At 47.6% G+C, this 18390-nt stretch overlaps 1 protein-coding gene across 5 annotated transcripts in view; it reads left to right on the top strand.

Moving 5' to 3' along the window:
• The window catches only part of LOC126529308 (uncharacterized), a 157496-nt gene that overhangs the window by 115588 nt on the left and 23518 nt on the right, over positions 1-18390 (top strand). For all 5 annotated transcript variants that reach the window (XM_055069764.1, XM_055069758.2, XM_055069763.2 and 2 more), the window contains 2 exons: positions 6948-7043; positions 9062-9172. In XM_055069764.1, the coding sequence (XP_054925739.1) occupies positions 6948-7043; positions 9062-9172 (207 nt within the window). The remainder of the gene's footprint in view (positions 1-6947; positions 7044-9061; positions 9173-18390) is intronic.

The following is an 18390-nucleotide window of genomic DNA, read 5'->3' on the forward strand; positions in this document are numbered from 1 at the left end:
TCTGACAATCAAATGGCTGGAAAGTCGCGCGCTCGCTACTTTGAGCTCACCAACAAGAATTTTTTTTATGCTACGTTGACGATTGTGTTTACGTAATCAAGCGCCGTGCTTTGGAAGTTTTCACCACGCATCTAAATAATCAAGCAGATTGAATTCAATTCACGGTTGAGAGGAACACAGACCCAAAAGTGCCTTTTTTGAATGTATTGGTGAAAAGAAGCAATGGCGCCGTTTCTTTTAGCGCTTTCAGAAAGAGTACGCACAGTAGCCGGTACCTGAATTTCTTGTCTGTGCACCCTGACGCTCACAAGAGGTCAGTAGTTGCCTCCCTGTTGGGCTGTGCGAGCCGCATTTGAACGAAACCTGAAGGCCTAAATTCCAATAGGCAGACAATACGGAAAGTTCTTTCGGCGAGCTGTTACCCCCCTGCGTTCATGAATGCTGTAGAACAACGTCTGTTCAATCCTTTCCAAGCTAGCAGTGCCCATCCGAAGAAACGTGTTTACATTCCTTACGTGCCCGGGATAAGCGAGACCTTATCAAGCGTGCTGTGTAAACATAACGCTGCGGTGGTTCACATCCCTGTGCACTAACTGAGGCAAGCACTCGTTAGTGGGGAGGACAAGCTGCCGAAGGGAGCTTTTCCTGGCGTTGTTTACAAGATGCCCTGCGCGGATTCCAATTGCGCCTACATACGGGAGACGGGCAACTTTAACCAGCGGCTGCGGCCAACATCAAAACGATGTGGATAAGGAAAGGGTAGCTTCAAATGCTTAGGTAGAACGTGCAGGAACGACTGCGCACAATATTGACTGGACGAAATCTAGTCTAATCAGCCAGAAAAAAAACTGGAAGTCACGTCTGTACGTGGAGTCCCTCGAGATACAATCAACAGAACACATGCTCAATCGAAACGAAGGAACCCTCCCCCTGTCTTACGTGTGGTGTTTGCGCCACATGCTAAAACATGTTTAGGTAGGCACATCAACTTTTTTCGCCCCATTGTGAACAAGGTTTCCGCATGAAAGCCGAAACCTATTGTATTTGATTAAGTTTTACATTGTAGGTGTACATCTTTCTTTGTCACGTTGTGTGGCAAGATACGACCTAAAGGGTGTGCATTTCTTTAAGAACGTATAACTGGCTGTAGCGACCCCAAAAAATGCACCAAACGGTCTTTTTCTTCTTCCTTTTACAGCGAAGCTGTTAAGGGTAAAGTACACGTACGCTTGCCGGCACGCGAAAGCTCACGCCCGCGCGCCTACGCATGCGCAGATGTTGCGGCATGCGTCGTACACGTCGAAGCGCGGCGCGGGCGCAGACAGTTATCGGTGCTCTCGAACTGACTGGATGCCTCACAGAAACAGGAACCGATGTCTGCCAAGGCGGAAATAGTGAGCCAGGCGGGCGCGCACTGGCACGGATCTTGAAGGCTCAAACCGCCATTCCTCGCGAGGTGCAAACGCAAATGCGCACGGCCGCGAGCTTTCGCGCGCCGGCATGCGTAAGTAGTTTGGCCTTTAGGTTCCGCCTGCGATGGCGTGCTGGGTATCGAATGTCAATCAAAGGACAGCCAGAGTCCAAACTTTTAATTTGAAGCTTACTTATAAATTATTGTAAAATAAAAGTTACCTTGCGTATAGCTCATTCAAATTGACAAGAAACTAATATGGGCAGGTTTTTAAGCTGCAATCCGTAGTTTCTTTGTCTGACCGGCTCCACGTCTAGGAGTTTGTACGGCTGCGACTGTGCGCACACATGAGAACACAGTATTGCCCGAAGTCAGCGGAAACCATTTATTTGTCTCCAGCGACATCCAGCACTGTACAAACGCCCGGTCACGGGCCTGCGTGGGTTTCTAAGGGCTACCGGGCCAAAAACGAATAAACACGGACAGGGACGTCACATCTACGTCACTGCGGGAGGATGGCTACCCGCGAAACGTCGCTAAAAGAAGTCCCCGCGGCTATGCTACTTGCTCTCGCGATAACCAATAGGCCCCCCACTCGCGAGAGCTCGCGCAATATCAGTTGGCTTGGTCGTGCGATAACTGCGACTCGGCGCAGTATGACCACAGGATGAGCACTAAGCAGTTCTTCGGCTTTATAGCGTTCGTAGAAGGATCGACTCACGGAACGCCTTCGCCGCAGGTGCAAGAAAGAAAGAAAAACGTGTGCGTACTCAGTGGTGTCCCGGAGAAATCAGCCTCGCGCTTGCTCTGCCGACCACCGCCAGCCGCGCGAGCGCCACCGCCGCAAACCCTCACGAGGGGGGGGGGGCAGGGGTGATTGTAGTGAAGAAAATATGCGTGTTTCTACAGCCCTTATAGGGAGCACGGCTCAGCAATTGTGGGAAAGGGGAATGGTGGGGGAAAAAGTAAAGAAGTGGAGAAGAGGTAGGGTGGGAAGGAAGGGGAGGGAGTAGTGTTCCGCACCTCAGACGCGGGTGCAATACCTCTACAGCCCTTCATCCAGCATCGTGTCCTCAACGTAGCCGAGTACTGCCGTGAAGACCTGGCTGTGACGGCAGGCTGGGAAGAGGAGGTCGTTGCTGGAAGCAGCTGGGAGTCCCAAGTGGCGTAGCTCAGTCACCATGGTAGTTCGTTGAGGGTTGAGTGTGGGGCAATGGTACAGTAGATGTTCCAGTGTTTCGTCTGCCCCGCACTCTGTATAGATCGGCGAGACTCTGCCCAGCTGGAAGCTCATGGCCGCTGTCCAACAGCAGCCGATCTGCCGGCGGAGGAGCGACCGCTCCCTTACCGCGAGTGAAGCACCACCGTCGACAACCGTCGCGAGTGGAAAGGGAGAAGTGTAGGGAAGACAGAACAGGAGAATACCCGCAGAAAAGCACTGAGCCGCAAGTCAATCCCACATTGTTGAGCACATAAACTAGGTTGATACTGCTCAACAGCGGCCCAATTGTCCGGGAAGGACCACTGGCCAAACCAAAGCCCAGTCAACCCAGGTAGAGGAGGGCAGTGTACCGAATAGCATTGGGTTGATGAGTACATATAAGATCCGGGACGCGGCACCTATGGCTACCAAGGGCCGTGTAATGTAAGACTATTCCAATATGTTTTTATTCCAATCTCCTTAAGTCAAATTTGTGTAACCGCCGACGCAAGCATCAGACGGTCACCCGCAGGGTTGTCTGAACAAACCAATCAAAAGCTCCCCTCGTTCATAGGAGGTCACTTTCGTTTACTTGAAAAAACGAATAATTTTGCCTGTACTGAGCGGCTTGTATTATCTACTTTGCTCACAAGAGGCGAGGAACATGCTCAAGTGGAGAGGGATTCGATGGGGCCGAGCCACTGCACTGAATATCGATAACTGGATGAAGAGGGCGGTGCAGGCGTTTGCGATTGGTCCGTTTTCTCTTAGCTTGCCGTGGCTCGTCCACAATCGTGGCGGCATGCAACGGAAGCTTAAGAACGACGCTAAAACGGATCCTCAGCAAATAAGAGTCGGCATAACGAGGTCGTAAACGTGCCGAAAGTTCTCCAAAACGTTAGGCGGCCACGCAAAAAGTTTTCTTACACGCAAATAAACCCATGCTCTCCGGCAGGGGCGAGTAGCCAGTGCCGGAGCGATCGGCGGCAGCCATGTTTTATTTCTTTCGGAACGGGGCAGCCTGCGGCTATTCCAAAAAAATTCACTTTTGTTCGGAATATTAATGCATCGTTAACCCGTACACGTCACTTTGACGCATAAGATTTGCGGTTTTGTGACGTCGCGTGAGATGCACGTGAAGTGGGTGCAGCCCGAAAACTTTTGACCAATAGTCGAGGGCTAATAGCGAAAATGCGTCGAGTCAGAAATAACTATGTTTGTTTTGTTCGGTCAAATTATGCATAATCAGTGTGTACACGTGATATCAGATGGCGAGCTATTGCGGTTTTCGTGACGTCGCGTGAGAGACAGGTGAAGTCGGGGTATTCCAAAAAAAGTTTTTGACCAATCGCAGTGGCTTGATTGCAGAATTGGAATAGAAAAGTTTGGAATAGATTTACGTTATAGCGCCCCAAGTCCTCTTTCCATCTGAGGATGGCACAGAGAACTGCCAGCAAGCGGACGCTTATAGCTTCTGAAGGTTGTGACAAGTCGGTCGTACATGTTTCAGCATAGTGCTTATCGGTGTCACCGCACGCATTCTACAAGCCGTGACGACCCTGCACTTGCTGGGGCCAAGTGCGGTTTGTCTACTTACTGATCGCAGTACATACACAGACAATAGTAACTTGCGTCTGACATGGGGTGAAAAGACTGCCGAAGCGCATGTTCGGCTACGCGACACCAAAGACGTGTGTGTGACGCATTTTACATGGTTGGCCTTTTGAACTAACAAGGTGGATCTCAAAAAGAAACGGAGTCGATGACAATTAGACGGTGAGATTTTGGAAATGTTGAAATTTATTAAGGGTTCAATTTACACAGCGCAGGGCTGAATCGTGATTTTGGAGAGGGATGCTCTTGTATGCAGCCGTAAACTAAAGTTTCAAGATTAATTGTCTATAAAGAATCAGGGTATAGGCTCGGGAGAAAAATGACTGTCGTGCCTTATGAAATGAATCCTCCATGACATATAGGACACAACAAAGACATGAGCTCGCAAGCAAGAACACTAAAAATGACTGCACGATAGCAATATTATATGGCACCGCTAAAAAAATATACAGGAAGGCAAACTATACATGAAGTTTCACGTAACTCTAGATATAATATAAATGCTCATTGCACGAACTACCGTATAAGCGTACATAATTTTCTTGACGCCAAGATCGACACCAGATCTTAATTTGCAGTAGCAGTGCTTTCCTAATCTCAAGCGGGGTACAGACAGCTCAACGCTGGAGCAAGTTATTAATAAGGAGGCCCAATCACAGTCTTGTCCTTAGGAATATCTTCTTTGTAACTCCACCTATAAATTACATATAAGTAACTACATAAAACATGGTTATGATTCTAAACTCGGGAACAGCGAATCGTAACATTTATATCCCTAATTGTGTTCTGCGGAAAAGAATGATGCAGTGTTTCTTGTTGATGAGTAGTTTACGACAACTGATGATAATTTTCACTTGACACGGAATGGAGGTAGAGTCTCCTAATACTTCCGAATTAACCCCAAGACCGTGCTCTGCGGCTCAGTCTGGTCGTTCGCCAATAACAAAGGCGTCTCGATTCTGTTCGCTGCTTCACTCATAGCGAACTTTATTGCCCGCTTGAGAGCACTGAGTGAAAAGAAAAAAGCATTCCGGTTAGCGCAGCGGAGTTCATTACGAAAAACCACCCGGCTAACGGCTGAATTCGCACCAGGTATATTGCGAATCGATGTCTCTATTCCTCTGTTCAGACTTCCAAATTCGGAAATTCACGTGTCCTAGAGCCATTCTTCACGGAAACGGTGAAGAGTGCAAAAATACTTGTAAAGCCCAACGACATCCCTTGCTCTCGGTAATGCTGGCTTGCGGGCTTACTAATTAATCACGGTACATTACGAGAGCACGACTATATATTGAGTCGAAATGTAAATGTCACAAATGTTCACGTACGCGCAGGTTATTCGCATCCTCCTTCATATGCCACAACAACATTCCTTGCACAGAGGTATCCTCTTCTTTCTTGCCTTTGACTCGTATACAATAAGTGAAGTATAGCCAGAGTATCAAAGCCAACACTAAAACACATTAAAAAATTCATAATTCTTTCCGTGCCTTTGATAAAATTGAGATACAATAGACTGCGAGGCCAGTTTCTCTTTCATAGAACTGAGCTAGACTACCGCCAACACGCGTTTGTCTTTAGTTTATGCCACTATATCTCAAGTCCCCAGCGGATATAATTTTATAATATCAATGCAAAAATTTCGAAGCAATAGTTATGCTGAAGTAAAACTAAGTTACTGCTCATTATGTGTAGTCCTGTAAAACATTATTTGTGCTTTCCTTGTTTCTCTTATATGAGCCTTGTGAATATTACGATGCGATAGGCTCTCTGCAGAAGCACGGCACTTCTCTCTAACCCAAAAGACGTGCTAATTACTAAAATTGCAGGGTGTTTATGCATGCCACTTATGAACGTGCTGCCATCTCAATGAAAACCACGCATACCGCCCTTAATGCATTTAATAGAAAACTCACAGAACTGATATCTTTGTTCCTATCTCTGCATCTCATTTTAAACTCCTGCATTTACTCTACGATTCTTGCCTGATTATTCGTGTGCATATTGCTTCTTTCAAAAAAAAAAAGTCCCACTTTTACAGTGTTGCGCGCCGAAGCCACGATCGGATTATGCGGCACGTCGGACGTTGAATTAATTTTTGACCTGCTGAGGCTCCTTACCGTGCACATAAACTAAGTGTACAGGAGCTCCTATACACTTCGCCCCCCTCAAAATGGCGCCTGCCGCCGCCTAGATTGAATGCGCGACTTCGGGAGGTCAGTAGCGCAACGCTATAGCTGTTAAGCTATTACGCCAGATACAGTCTAGCCCGGTTATAACGAAGCCACTTATAGCGAAATAGCGGTTATAACGAAGGGATTTCAATTTCCCATTCCCATGTTTGCATTTTTTTTCATAGTCCACATATTACGAAATAGCGGATATAGCAAAGTGATTTCCGATTCCCGCCGACTTCGTTATAACCGGGCTAGACTGTATATTGTTTTCTTTTTCTGCAACCGACCTTTGTCTGCTGGATTCGTTGGCTATGCTCGGCTAAATTTTGACCCACAGTTCTCGTCAGGATACTTCTTACTTCGGTGTATCTCAGCTATGGCATGCAAATTATTCTTTACCGAATGCACGATCGTAGCCCGGATCATTAAACTTGAAAAAAAAAATGATCACAATAAAGCCGCGCGAAGTCATCGTTTTCTCTCGCAGTTTGCATGCTGCGATTAACTTTGCAATTTCTTTTTCTTCCTCCGTGCATCGCGACAGCCAAAAAGCGAGCAAAATGTAACGAAGAAGAGACGAAAGTATGCAAAAAACTTGGAAAATCATGCGACTTTTCAACAGGAGAACCGCAGTGCACCGGTAAGACTGTTTCATTTTAGACATCACTAAATTTAGCTGCACGCGACGCGGATGTGACAATAAATGGGTTTGTCAATGAGAAAGAAAAACCACATGCAAATTGCAGATAAATAAAGACAAATTACAACAAAACCGACTTTTAAAGAGAGCACCCAGTCACATTCAGCTACCGACAACATCACAAATATGACCTAAATCAATAACTATCTCCTTGCATGTCACACTTTTGCGTATTCTGCCCTTGTTTTCCTCGCTAAAGCAGGATTTTTTTATACTGGCTTTACTAGGAGCTAAGTGTTCCCTTCAACAGTGAACCGTACTGTGCACACTGCAACTTTTAGTAAATAAACTACTAAAGAGCACATGATGATTTGTTTTGTATGCATATAAAGTAAGATCATAGATTCGGATGTTATTTTTTCCTAAGGCACATGTTTGCATTCATATGCAGTAGAGTTAAAGGGACCACGACACGGTCTTCCAACATACATTGTTCTGAGTCAGTAATACTGCCAAAGTCGAACAAACTGTCCAAGTGAAGTGAACAAGAGGACGAGGTGTTGCGTCTCGATCCCCTCATATTTGTTGTGGCTCGCCCCTTGGCTCAACATCTTCCCGTAACAATACTGGAGCTTTGCATTGCAATAAAAAGTGTAGGAGCCAGTTCGCCTAGTACAGAAGCTGCCGAGCTCTGCGAAGCCTAAATCGGTTGTTCAGAATGCGGTCTCGAAACTGCTCCTACCGGCACCAACTGCACTGTTGATATGCAGCGTGTAATGTCGAGAAGCACGACGCATTGTCGAGTTGTTTGCAGCGTATTTCGTCCGGCTTAGCACCCGCTGGCATGCAATGTAGCTACGCGTTTGCTACAATTCAGTATTGTCGCAGAGTCTTCCCAGTAGCTGCCAGGTGCGACCACGATCGCCTTATGTGTGACCGCCCTCGCTTTGGGCGAGCACGAGACTGATGCTGACAGTGATGCTGACGAACGACCGAGTCGTCGTTAGACAGAATCACTCAAGACACCGATATACCACCACCGCGCTACAAGAACAGAAGGTTGGGACAGTGTGTACGAGTTCGTGGTTGGCCAAACAGCGCAAGATGAACACAGAGACGAGAAGACGACTGTAATGGCGCCGTCCGGTACGTATTCCTGTCTCTGTGTTTATCGTGCTTGAGCTGCTGTTAGGCCAAACGTGCCATAACACGCCGACAACTACGCCGATACGGCACACCAGTGCAAATTATACCGCACACAATCGGCCGGCGCTCTTGCCAACGACGCCAACGACAAGAAATTGCCAGTCGTCGTTACCCCGGCCTCCGGGAGATTGGTCGCTAAGCGAAAACTTCAAACGAAAAATGTCGCAGTTTCGCCCGAAAGGCGAAGAATCTATAGTGATAGCAAATTATTATTCAGCTATACGAAGTAAAGGTAGTGGTTTTAACGCCAGTATAAGCTTGTAGGCATTCGTTTACTAACTAAATTAACAAGGATGGTGTCACGCACGCACGGGCAAACGCATCTCACTCGATGACCTCAGTCACCCACTGTCAGAGCGCTAGCGTGGGGAAGTGCGGCGGCATCAGCTAGCGAATTACCCTTCGTGCTGCCTCTCGCTCCAACGTGAACTAAGCCGCGCGAATACAGCGTACCTGAAGCTATCATCCCTCGGCGCGCTTAGATTCCGTATCCTCGTAAAATCGCTTTCAAGGCCTACGCGGCCGTGTTCAGCGCGCCAACCGCAGGCGCCGATGGAGTAGAACACCCCTCCCCCATCCCCTCCCTTGCTAGCTAGCGCGCGATGGATGACAGCGCGCTTCGTCCCCGCTTTCCTGCCTTACGCGCGCGAGACCGAGCCACCATCCTGCTCGGCCCTCACCCTTTCCTTTTGCTCCCTACAAAACATTATAAAGCCTTGAACGCTTCAGTTCATTATAAATTGATCAATCACATGCCTCTTCGTACACTCCAGTCCTGCCGGCGAGTTCATGAACCTCCCTTTTCCTTCCAGATTGTCCTATAGATCCTTGCTGGACAGCTTGTCAGGAGGCAGAACCCAACAGAACGGTGCTCGCTGTCACATGCTCGGAGTCTGACATGTGCTCTTGCTCGTATGAAGATGGTAAGGAGCTCCAAAAGCATAAAAGTGGGAGATCAAAATATAATGCAAAAACTGATTGTCATTCCAGATCCAATTCTTATACAGGATGTCACAGTCAGCTTCAGCCAAGCGGCTGAAGAAACTAGTACAATATATGATTATAACACACACTGTGTCTGGTCATATGTCTTGTTTAGCCGCAAACATAATGTTTAATAGCTAGTTATACAGCTAACTAGAGAAGGTAAATAAACAAGTATTATAGCGTTGGATTCAGGGCATGACTGCCACTGCGAAAACTGTTACTGCGTTCTAAAACAACCTCTTCAGTCGTTTCTAGGCGCTATGTTCCGCCTAATTCTTTTTTCTCTCCGCACGCGAAATACTAAATGTGCCAGGTGATCGCGCGTCGGCGTGCCACGACACCGGCGGTCGCGAAAATGATTTGGAGGAACGAAGTCCACTCACTGCCTGAATCGGCAACCCACTGACTATTACGATAGGCTGCGACTGTCACGTGGTCACTCAAATCGCGATAAGCATAAGCCAACACCGCCAACTTGCCGTTTCCAGACGGTTGCCGATATGGGACAACCTGTACAACCTTGTTTATGTATTTACCTTATTTACTAAATACCGCAGGCCTTGATAGGCTCAAGCGGAAATGGCAATTAAAGAAAGATTTTTAAAAGACGTCTCTGTGTTACGGAGTTGTAGGCAACTGTGATATAGGGAGAGAAATAAGTGGTTCAATAATAAACACATGAGGCACAGAGCGGACATAGATACAGGACCAACATAAACAATGATATAATTAAAACAGTATTAAGACGATTAGACGGCGCCAACATCGTAACTAAACACACTAGGAACCCCAAAGGTGTATTATTCTTAAACAAGTTAGACTGTTTCAATGCTCACTGTTAGAGAGGGAACTTTCGGCTATACCTAAGTTTTGCAACACCCAAAATGTTTCACAAGAAGTTGATGAGATAGCCGTCCACTTACAGCTACCCAGCACCCTGCTCACTTCTATTATGATGAACGGAACGAAATGAACAACAGCAAGCAATGAGGCGACTAGGTGATATCTACTAGTTGTTGGTGCATGATTTCACAGCAAACGGTGCTAAAGCCGGGACAAAAACAGATTACGACATGAAATGTTTATTTCGTGAATGGCGGCTTATAAAGCTTAGAAGGGAATGAAAAAGAAAAGAGAAGAGCGAAAACCAAGTAAAACTCGAAGATAGCAGAAAAACTTTGAAGCACAACGCCTGCCTTATCCGCATACGTTGCCTCACAATTCAGAGTGTCTAGCCTCAAAACATGAAAAAAAAAAAAAATATCAAGCTTAGGCTGAAAGAGACACACAAAGAAAGTTTGTCATTTGGATGTCACAGCCAGCTTCAGCCAAGCGGCTGAAGAAACTAGTACAATATATGATTATAACACACACTGTGTCTGGTCATATCTCTTGTTTAGCCGCAAACATAATGCTTAATAGCTAGTTATACGGCTAACTAGAGAAGGTAAATAAACAAGTTTTATAGCGTTGGATTCAGGGCATGACTGCCACTGCGAAAACTGTTACTGCGTTCTAAAACAACCTCTTCAGTCGTTTCTAGGCGCTATGTTGAGACCTGGCTCACCAAGCTCTTTCAGGATTTGTGGAACAGACATCATTCTCACTCAAAACACTAAAACATTACATCAGCAAAACTGTAACATTGTTTCGTTCGGGTTGTTAGATATTGTTACGGGGAGTATTTAATCGACAGTAAACGGCTAGCGCTTGGTTAGTGAAGACAGCACAGGACATACAGGCAGCTGCCCTTTTAGTCCGAAAGGGGAGGCTATGACCTAGCCCCACTTGTTCGTCTTTGACTTCGACACTGTTCGTGACATTATGCCGGGCCGATGAATCACCGTCCCGGTGCTGGTTGTGTTCAAAATGGGTTGGCACATTTGTAACGCTTGAGGCGGGGCACATGTACCATGTAACTTCGTGGTGTGGCCGTCGATGAAGTGGATGCCATGGGAGTTATCTCATAGGTGACAGGAGTATCCTGGCGCAGCACGTGGTAGGACCCGACGCACCGCGACATTAAATTTTCAAAGAAGCCGACACGACGACATTGGAGCCTGAGAAAGACGAGACAGCCCGGTGAAAAAGCAGCATCCTGGTTTCGACGATCATAAATGGACTTTTGTGCGGTCTGCAATGACAAGAGCCTAGTCCGGGCTACTGTGCGCGCGACGAGCGCACGCGTGATGGAATCTTGCGCATAGCAAGTCGTGTACGTGGACGCAGGATCAGAGGGAGCCAGGTCTCAAAGTGTAATAAAAGATGGCGGTCAAAGAGACGATAGGAGGATGATGAGGATGTCAAGACGCGATGGGTTGCGTGCAAATGTGACGAACGAAAGGGCAACGTCCCAATCATAGTGATCAACAGAAACGTACATGGAAAGCCTGTCGGTCACGGTACGGTTGAGGCGTTCGGTGAGTCCATTGGTTTGAGGCTGATATGAGGTGGTGAAGTTGTGATGAGTAGCACATGATCGAAGTAGATCGTCAACCACACGAGACAGGAAGTACTGACCGCGATCTGTGAGTAGGTGATGTGGAGCACCATGTTGGAGGATGACTTCGTACAGTAGGAAGCCGGCTACGTCCGCGACGCAGTTGGTTGCAACGCTCGGGTAAACGCATATCGCGTGGCATAGCCTGTAGCGACTGTAATCCATTGGTTGACCTTCGTGGAAAATGGAAAGGGGTCGAGTAAGTCTAGGCCCACTTGATAAAAATGCTCGGTTGGAATGTCAATTGGCTGAAGGAGACTAGCAGGTTGAGTCGCAGGTTTTTTTGCGGCGCTGACACAGGTCACAAGATGTTGCGTAGCGGCGAACGGAGCGATAAAGGCCCTTCCAGAAGAAACGTCGTCGTATGCGATCATAAGTTCTCGAGACGCCTAAGTGCCCGGAAGGTGGGGCGTCATGAAACTGGACTAAGACATCTCTGCGTAGATGACGCGGGACAACTAGCAGGAATTCTGCGCCGTCGGCGTGCATGTTGCGCCGGTAAAGAACATTACCCTGAAGCAAGAACATGTTGAGTGAAGAGTCGAGGGTGCTGGATTGCAGACGGTCTATAAGAGAGGGTTACCATGAATCACTACGTTCTTCGTCGGCCATATGGGTCAAGTCCGTGATTGCGAAGACGTATATGTCGAGGTCTGTTTCAGTTGAGTCGGATGATTCAACGGGGTGACGGAATAGGCAGTCGACTTCAGTGTGTAACTTGCCTGATTTGTACACAACCGAGAACGTGTACTCCTGCGGCCGAGCCTCCCTGTGGGGTCTTTAAGTGTGGAGAGCCAGCAGAGCACATGATGGTCTATTATGACGACGAACGGCCCTCCACATAGGTACGGACGGAATTTCGCGACAGCCAAGACGAGAGCTAGGCACTCCCGCTTAGTAAGTAACAGCGTAATTCTTTTCTGACTGTGACAGGAGACGACTAGCATGCGCTATCGCCCGTTAGCTCCGTTCCATGTTTCGGCGTTGATGTAAGCTAAGCCAAGCTCTGTTCTAGCAGCTGGGTCAAAATGAGGAAGTACACGTGGTGATGTGAAGGCAGAAATCAACGATGCAAAGAAAGTCGCTTGGTCCGCGCCAGAAGAAAAGGTCGCATCCTTTCTGTGGAGGTACATGAGGGGTCGATCAATGTCATGCGAAGTTGAGAACAAAGCGGTGAAAGTAAGAGCAGAGCCCAAGGAAGCTGCGTACTTCATGCGTTGACCACGGAACCGGGAACTCACGGACGGCACGGACTTTGTCAGGGTTTGGTTAGACACCCATAGCATCAACTAGGTGTCCAAGTAATTTGGTCTGGAGGCGCCCGAAGGTGCACTTAGAGGAATTGAGCCGGAAGCCAGCCGGGCGAAATATGTCGAGAATGGCCGACAGACGAGAAAGATGGCTTTCAAAGCTGGGCGAGAAAACAATGACTTCGTCCATATAACAAAGACTAGTCGACCACTTAACACCGCGTAAAAGAGTGTCCATCATGCGCTGGAAAGTTGCAGGAGCGTTATACAACCCAAGAGGCATGATCTTAAATTGGTAGAAGCCGTTGGGTGTGATGAAAGCGGTCTTATCGCGGTCGCGGTTATCGAAGGCTATTTGCCAGTATCCCGAGCGGAGATCTAGCGATGAGAAATATCTGGCGCCATGGAGGCAGTCGAGCGCATAATCACTTCGAGGGAGAAGATACACATCCTTCTTCGTTGACCGATTCAGATGGCGATAATCGACGCAAAACTGCCAGCTTTATTCTTTTTGTCAAGCAGCACAGGGGATGCCCAAGGGGTAGAGGAAGGCTCTATCACATCTTTGTCAAGCATTTTCTGTACCCCCTTTTGAATGAGTTGGCGCTCAGAGTGACACACTTCGTAACGGTGCTTGTGAAAAAGAATGGCGTCTCCAGTGACGATGTAGTGGGCCACGACATGTGTACGGCCTAGTGGACTGTTCTCAACATAAAAAAAAAAAAACGTGAAGGTAAGAAAATAGGACAGCACGGAGTGCTTCACTTTGGGAAGGCAAGAAGTAGGGCATATCATTTTGTTTAAAAGAGCCTTAGTTGGCGCCGGAATAGAAGGTTGGGGCACGGTCTCATCGTCATCAACAAATGGGGAAACTGTACATTGTTCTAGCGGTGACAGTTCGGCTAGTGAAATTTCTTGGGGAAGAATATGGGTCGAAGCAGAAAAGTTGACGACCAGAAGAATAGTTCTATTGTTGGCAACAACCATTATAGTGTTAGGAAGTGCGATGTTGCGCGAGAGGATCAGATCTGTCAGGGGAGCGACCACATAGTCACCATCAGGAACTGGGTGAAACGGTGACAGAGGGACGTAGGTAGCAGCCTGAGCAGGTAGTCGTAGAAACTCCACAGAACGTAGTCAACTGTTGCGTGATGCGGCGTCGCCAGAACACAATGGCAGTTCGAGCCGCAAAATGCCAGTAGAATAATCGGTGAAGGCAGAGTGCGCGGTCAAGAAGTCAATACCGAGAAAGACATCATGTGGGCAAGCGTCGAGAACAGTGAAGAGAACTGAAGTGCGCTGGCCGGCAACATTAACGCTCGCAGTGCACATACCAAGAACCGGTGTTCTGGCACCATCAGCTACTCGCACAGTAGGAGAGACGGCAGGTGTCAGCACTTTTCGTAGGCGGCGCCGGAGCGTATTACTCATAACAGATATGTGGGCACCAGTATCAATGGGAGCAGTAACGGTCACACCGTCGACGAGAGCACCGAGCAAATTCCGTCATGAAGAGGGGGTCAATAGACGGTTTTCGGTCCTTGTCGTCAATGTAGCCTCACCTCCCGGAGCTGCACAGGCCAGTTTCCCGGGTGTTGGCCAGAATGCGCGAGGGAGGGAGAGCGACGGCGCTGAGGGTAGCGCGATTGGCGACTCTGAGGTGACGGCGGTCGGCTAGACCAGTGTCCTGGAGCGGCAATATCGGCGAACGTTGATGCGAAATGCGGAGACAAACGGTTAGGTTCACGGGCCGGAAGGTGGTCGTCGAGAAGGGATGTGCTAGAAGACGGGCCAGGATACTGGCGGCGGTCAGCGTGTAAGCTCGCTCGGTAATACCGACGATTGTGGCAGTGGCGTGAAATATGGCTGACGCGAGAGCAAGAGAAACAGACTGGTTGATCGTCTGGCGCCCTCCACTCAGATGGGTTTCTGTAGCGGTTTGCGAATCGGGGAGCGGAAGCGGCAGCAACAGCAAGAGGGGCGGTGTACTGTTCAGTCTGAAGACCAGAAGCGCGCATGGGCTGAGGGGCGTGACAGGTGGCTTGTGGCATGCCCATATTTGCAAACTCTTTACGGTTGAAGGCTTGAATGAGAGACATTGTCACCAAATGGTCGTGAGCAGGTGCCTCATAAGCGGCTGCAGCCATGGCTTCGAGCTCCTGGCGAACAATCCTGGTTAGGTTGGTAGGCATCGAGGACGGATGGGGGGTCACGGAATCTTTCCATGAGCATCTGGCAGCCATGTTCCGGAGTCTCGTAAACCGGTGAGTTATGCGCCTGCTTTTCGCTTGTTGAAACCAACGGCATTCTGTTATGATGGAGTCAACCGTGCTGCAGTGCTTACACATGAGTATGTTGAAAGTATCGTCAGCTATGCTTTTCAGCCCATGCCCGACTTAGTCCGCCTCTGGCATGTCTTTGTCAATGGTACGGCACAAGGCTAGCGCGTCTTGGATATAGGCGACGTACAATTCTGTCGACGCCCGAGTTCTTGCCGCGAATTCGTAGCGGGCCGTCATTTGTCGTACGACCGATCGGTCAAAACATTCGCGCATCTTCTCCTTGCATACGTCCCAACTCGTCAGTTCCTCTTCGTGCGTCTTGAAGCACACACGAGCTGTGCCCCGTTAGTATAAAATGGTGTTGGCGAGCATTAGCGTCTCATTCCTCCTGTGGTGCTTACTGACGCGCTCGTAAAATAGGAGCCAATCGTCGACGTCACTGTTGTCGGTACCACAAAATGTGCAGGAATCGAGGGTATGCGACCGGACCATGGTTGCCGGAGGCGTGGGCGCGGGCTCCGGCGACGGCGTAGTCTTCGGTCATGGTGGTGGGTCGAACTTGCCGTCCACTCCGAAGATCCAGGGCCAGGTGGAATAGAGCCTGCACCCTCCACTAAAAATATCCACCGTAAACGGCTAGCATTTGGCTAGTGAAGGCTGGTTTTAGCAGCCCTTTCAGTCCGACAGGAGAGACTCTGAACCAGCCCCACTACAACGTTTTTGTCTTCGCCACTGTTCGTGACAATATTTGCACGAAGTTCCAGGGTTCTGGCAACTTATATTGCGCAATGCTACGTTTTCTTGCAAGTAGTCAATATGGAATACATACTGATTATTCGTCCATTAAGTGAATTCGAACTACTTCATTCAGTTACTACATTGAAGAGTTCTGGCAAGAAGCAGTGTTCCAGCCAGAAGTAGACCCCGGGTAGCATAACGGATAAACCGGTAAATAGGCCGAGAGAGGTCACTTGTGTTGAATATAGATGGAACATGGTGATCTACTTTTATGTCCACTGCAGTATGAAGGTCTCTGCCAAGGACCTCCAATTGCGCCTGTCTTGCGCTAGCTGATTCCAAGTTGACCCTACAAATTTACTAGTCTTTTCATCGCACCACATGGTCCTCTGCCATCCCCTAATTACCTCCAATTTTCTGACACCCATTCCATAACTATAATACGTTGACCACCGGTTATCCACCCTACGCAATACATGGCCCGTCACCTTCATTTCTCTTCATAACATAAACCAGGATATCGGCTACTCTTATTTGCTCTCGAATACAGGCTACACTGTCTTCCTGTCGCTTAACGTTATTTCACCTAACATTTTCCGTTCCATTGCACATTGCGCAGACCTTCACGCTTTCCTAATGCCAGAAATGCGCTAACTTTCGGTGATTTTGTTGCAACGTTATACTTCAAAACGTAGCAGTTTCAACGCATACCGTGACGCATAAAATAATGGCGGTATCCTTGGTGCAGCCGATGAATGTAAATCAATAATCATTGCTCAGACAAATTTCAAGAATTCTTATGTTAAAATTCGATGAAGCCTCAGGGAGCATAACTGAAAGTAATTTTTTGCTATCTGTTGTAGAAATACCGAGATTCTTTAAAATAATAAAAATACAATACATGCTCCTGGCTGCTATTTCCAAACTTCTATAAAGGTGATCACGCAAAAATAAAACAAATATGCAGATTCGTTAGCGTAAATACTACCCGCAGTGGTGTCCATGCTATGTCGAAAAGCATAAGCTTCGCAAACGTGAGCACTCATAAGTTTCTGTTGAACAGGGAGCATTTCTTTTTATTCATTGCAGCAGGCACATGGTTATCAGGCTTACGAAGCAGTGGTTGTCAGGTCAGAGTGCGTTCAGAAGCCTCATCATATATGATTATTGATTTCAATCAGCTTTGGTCTGCAAGCAAGGTGGTGTAGTGTGCATTCAAGTGGCGCTGGAGTCTCAGCGTGCATTGTTTTGCTCATGTACAGTGCTGCACTGTAATGTTAGGTGTTGCACAATATTTTACAATAATGAATAAGGACACTTGCACAGGTGGTGTTCAATGTGTATAATATATATTAGACTGCTAGTCAAGCTTTGGTCGAATGTCGGTGTGAAAGGGACTGCATGCTCTTGTGAGAGCGAAAACTGCACACGAATGATTGATAAGTGCGCTCGTAATAATTTGCAGATACGCTGTCGACACGCTGATGAATAATAGCAATGCGCTGCTGGGAAGGTTAGATTGCACTTGACATTAGTCGAACACAATTATCAAAATAACACGCACTCGTAAGGATTTATAGTTTTTTTAATCACCACGTAGACAGTCTAGACGTCGGATTGGAAACTCAGACAACCCGACAGAAGCTTCTGTGTTTTCACTACTGCTGTCACTTAGAAGTTATGCTGCCAAGTCGACCAAAGGGCATATTCTGCGTCATTTTATTGATGAAGTGCTTGGACCACTCGTGTATAGCTTCGACGATATCCACATTCGAATATTATCTTTACAGATATCCCCCAGCATGCCAAAATTTGTCAAACCAGCACGCAGTAAAAGTTCAGCCATCATTTCGAACAGTGCATGGCGTTGCTAGTAGAATTCATGCGGAAATGTTTAGCCCCGTGTATAAGAACTGTCGATCAAGTTTGTCGATTTCTTTAGGCCAAGCAAGGAAGGAGTTAGGTTTTCTCAAGTGTCTTTTATACCCTCAATAATTATGCCCCATATTTTATTACCGGCAGAATGCAATGATTGTATAATTTCTTTCTTCAAGGATAGAAGTAAGCTGCAGTCATAACTTCGTACACCCGCAGGACTCCCAGCCCATTTCTATTCTTCTGTAAATTTTCTGCTCGTGATTAGGGTCCCCTACGGCTAATTGGCTTAGGTAAGCATACTCTTGTGCATATTCTAGAGGCTGACTGCCAATCACGAAATACCCTTAGCTTGACCATTAGCGTTCACATATTAATCTTCAACCCTACTCTTCACTTTCCCGGCTAAGGTCCGAGATCTGGAACGTGGTACAGATGAGAAAATGCGAAAGGGGGCGATTGCTACTGTCTTCGAGTAGGGGGGTTCCTGGCCCCCAGGGCGCCGACTT

Source organism: Dermacentor andersoni, chromosome 8 (assembly GCF_023375885.2).
Source record: "Dermacentor andersoni chromosome 8, qqDerAnde1_hic_scaffold, whole genome shotgun sequence".
NCBI classification, from domain to species: domain Eukaryota; kingdom Metazoa; phylum Arthropoda; class Arachnida; order Ixodida; family Ixodidae; genus Dermacentor; species Dermacentor andersoni.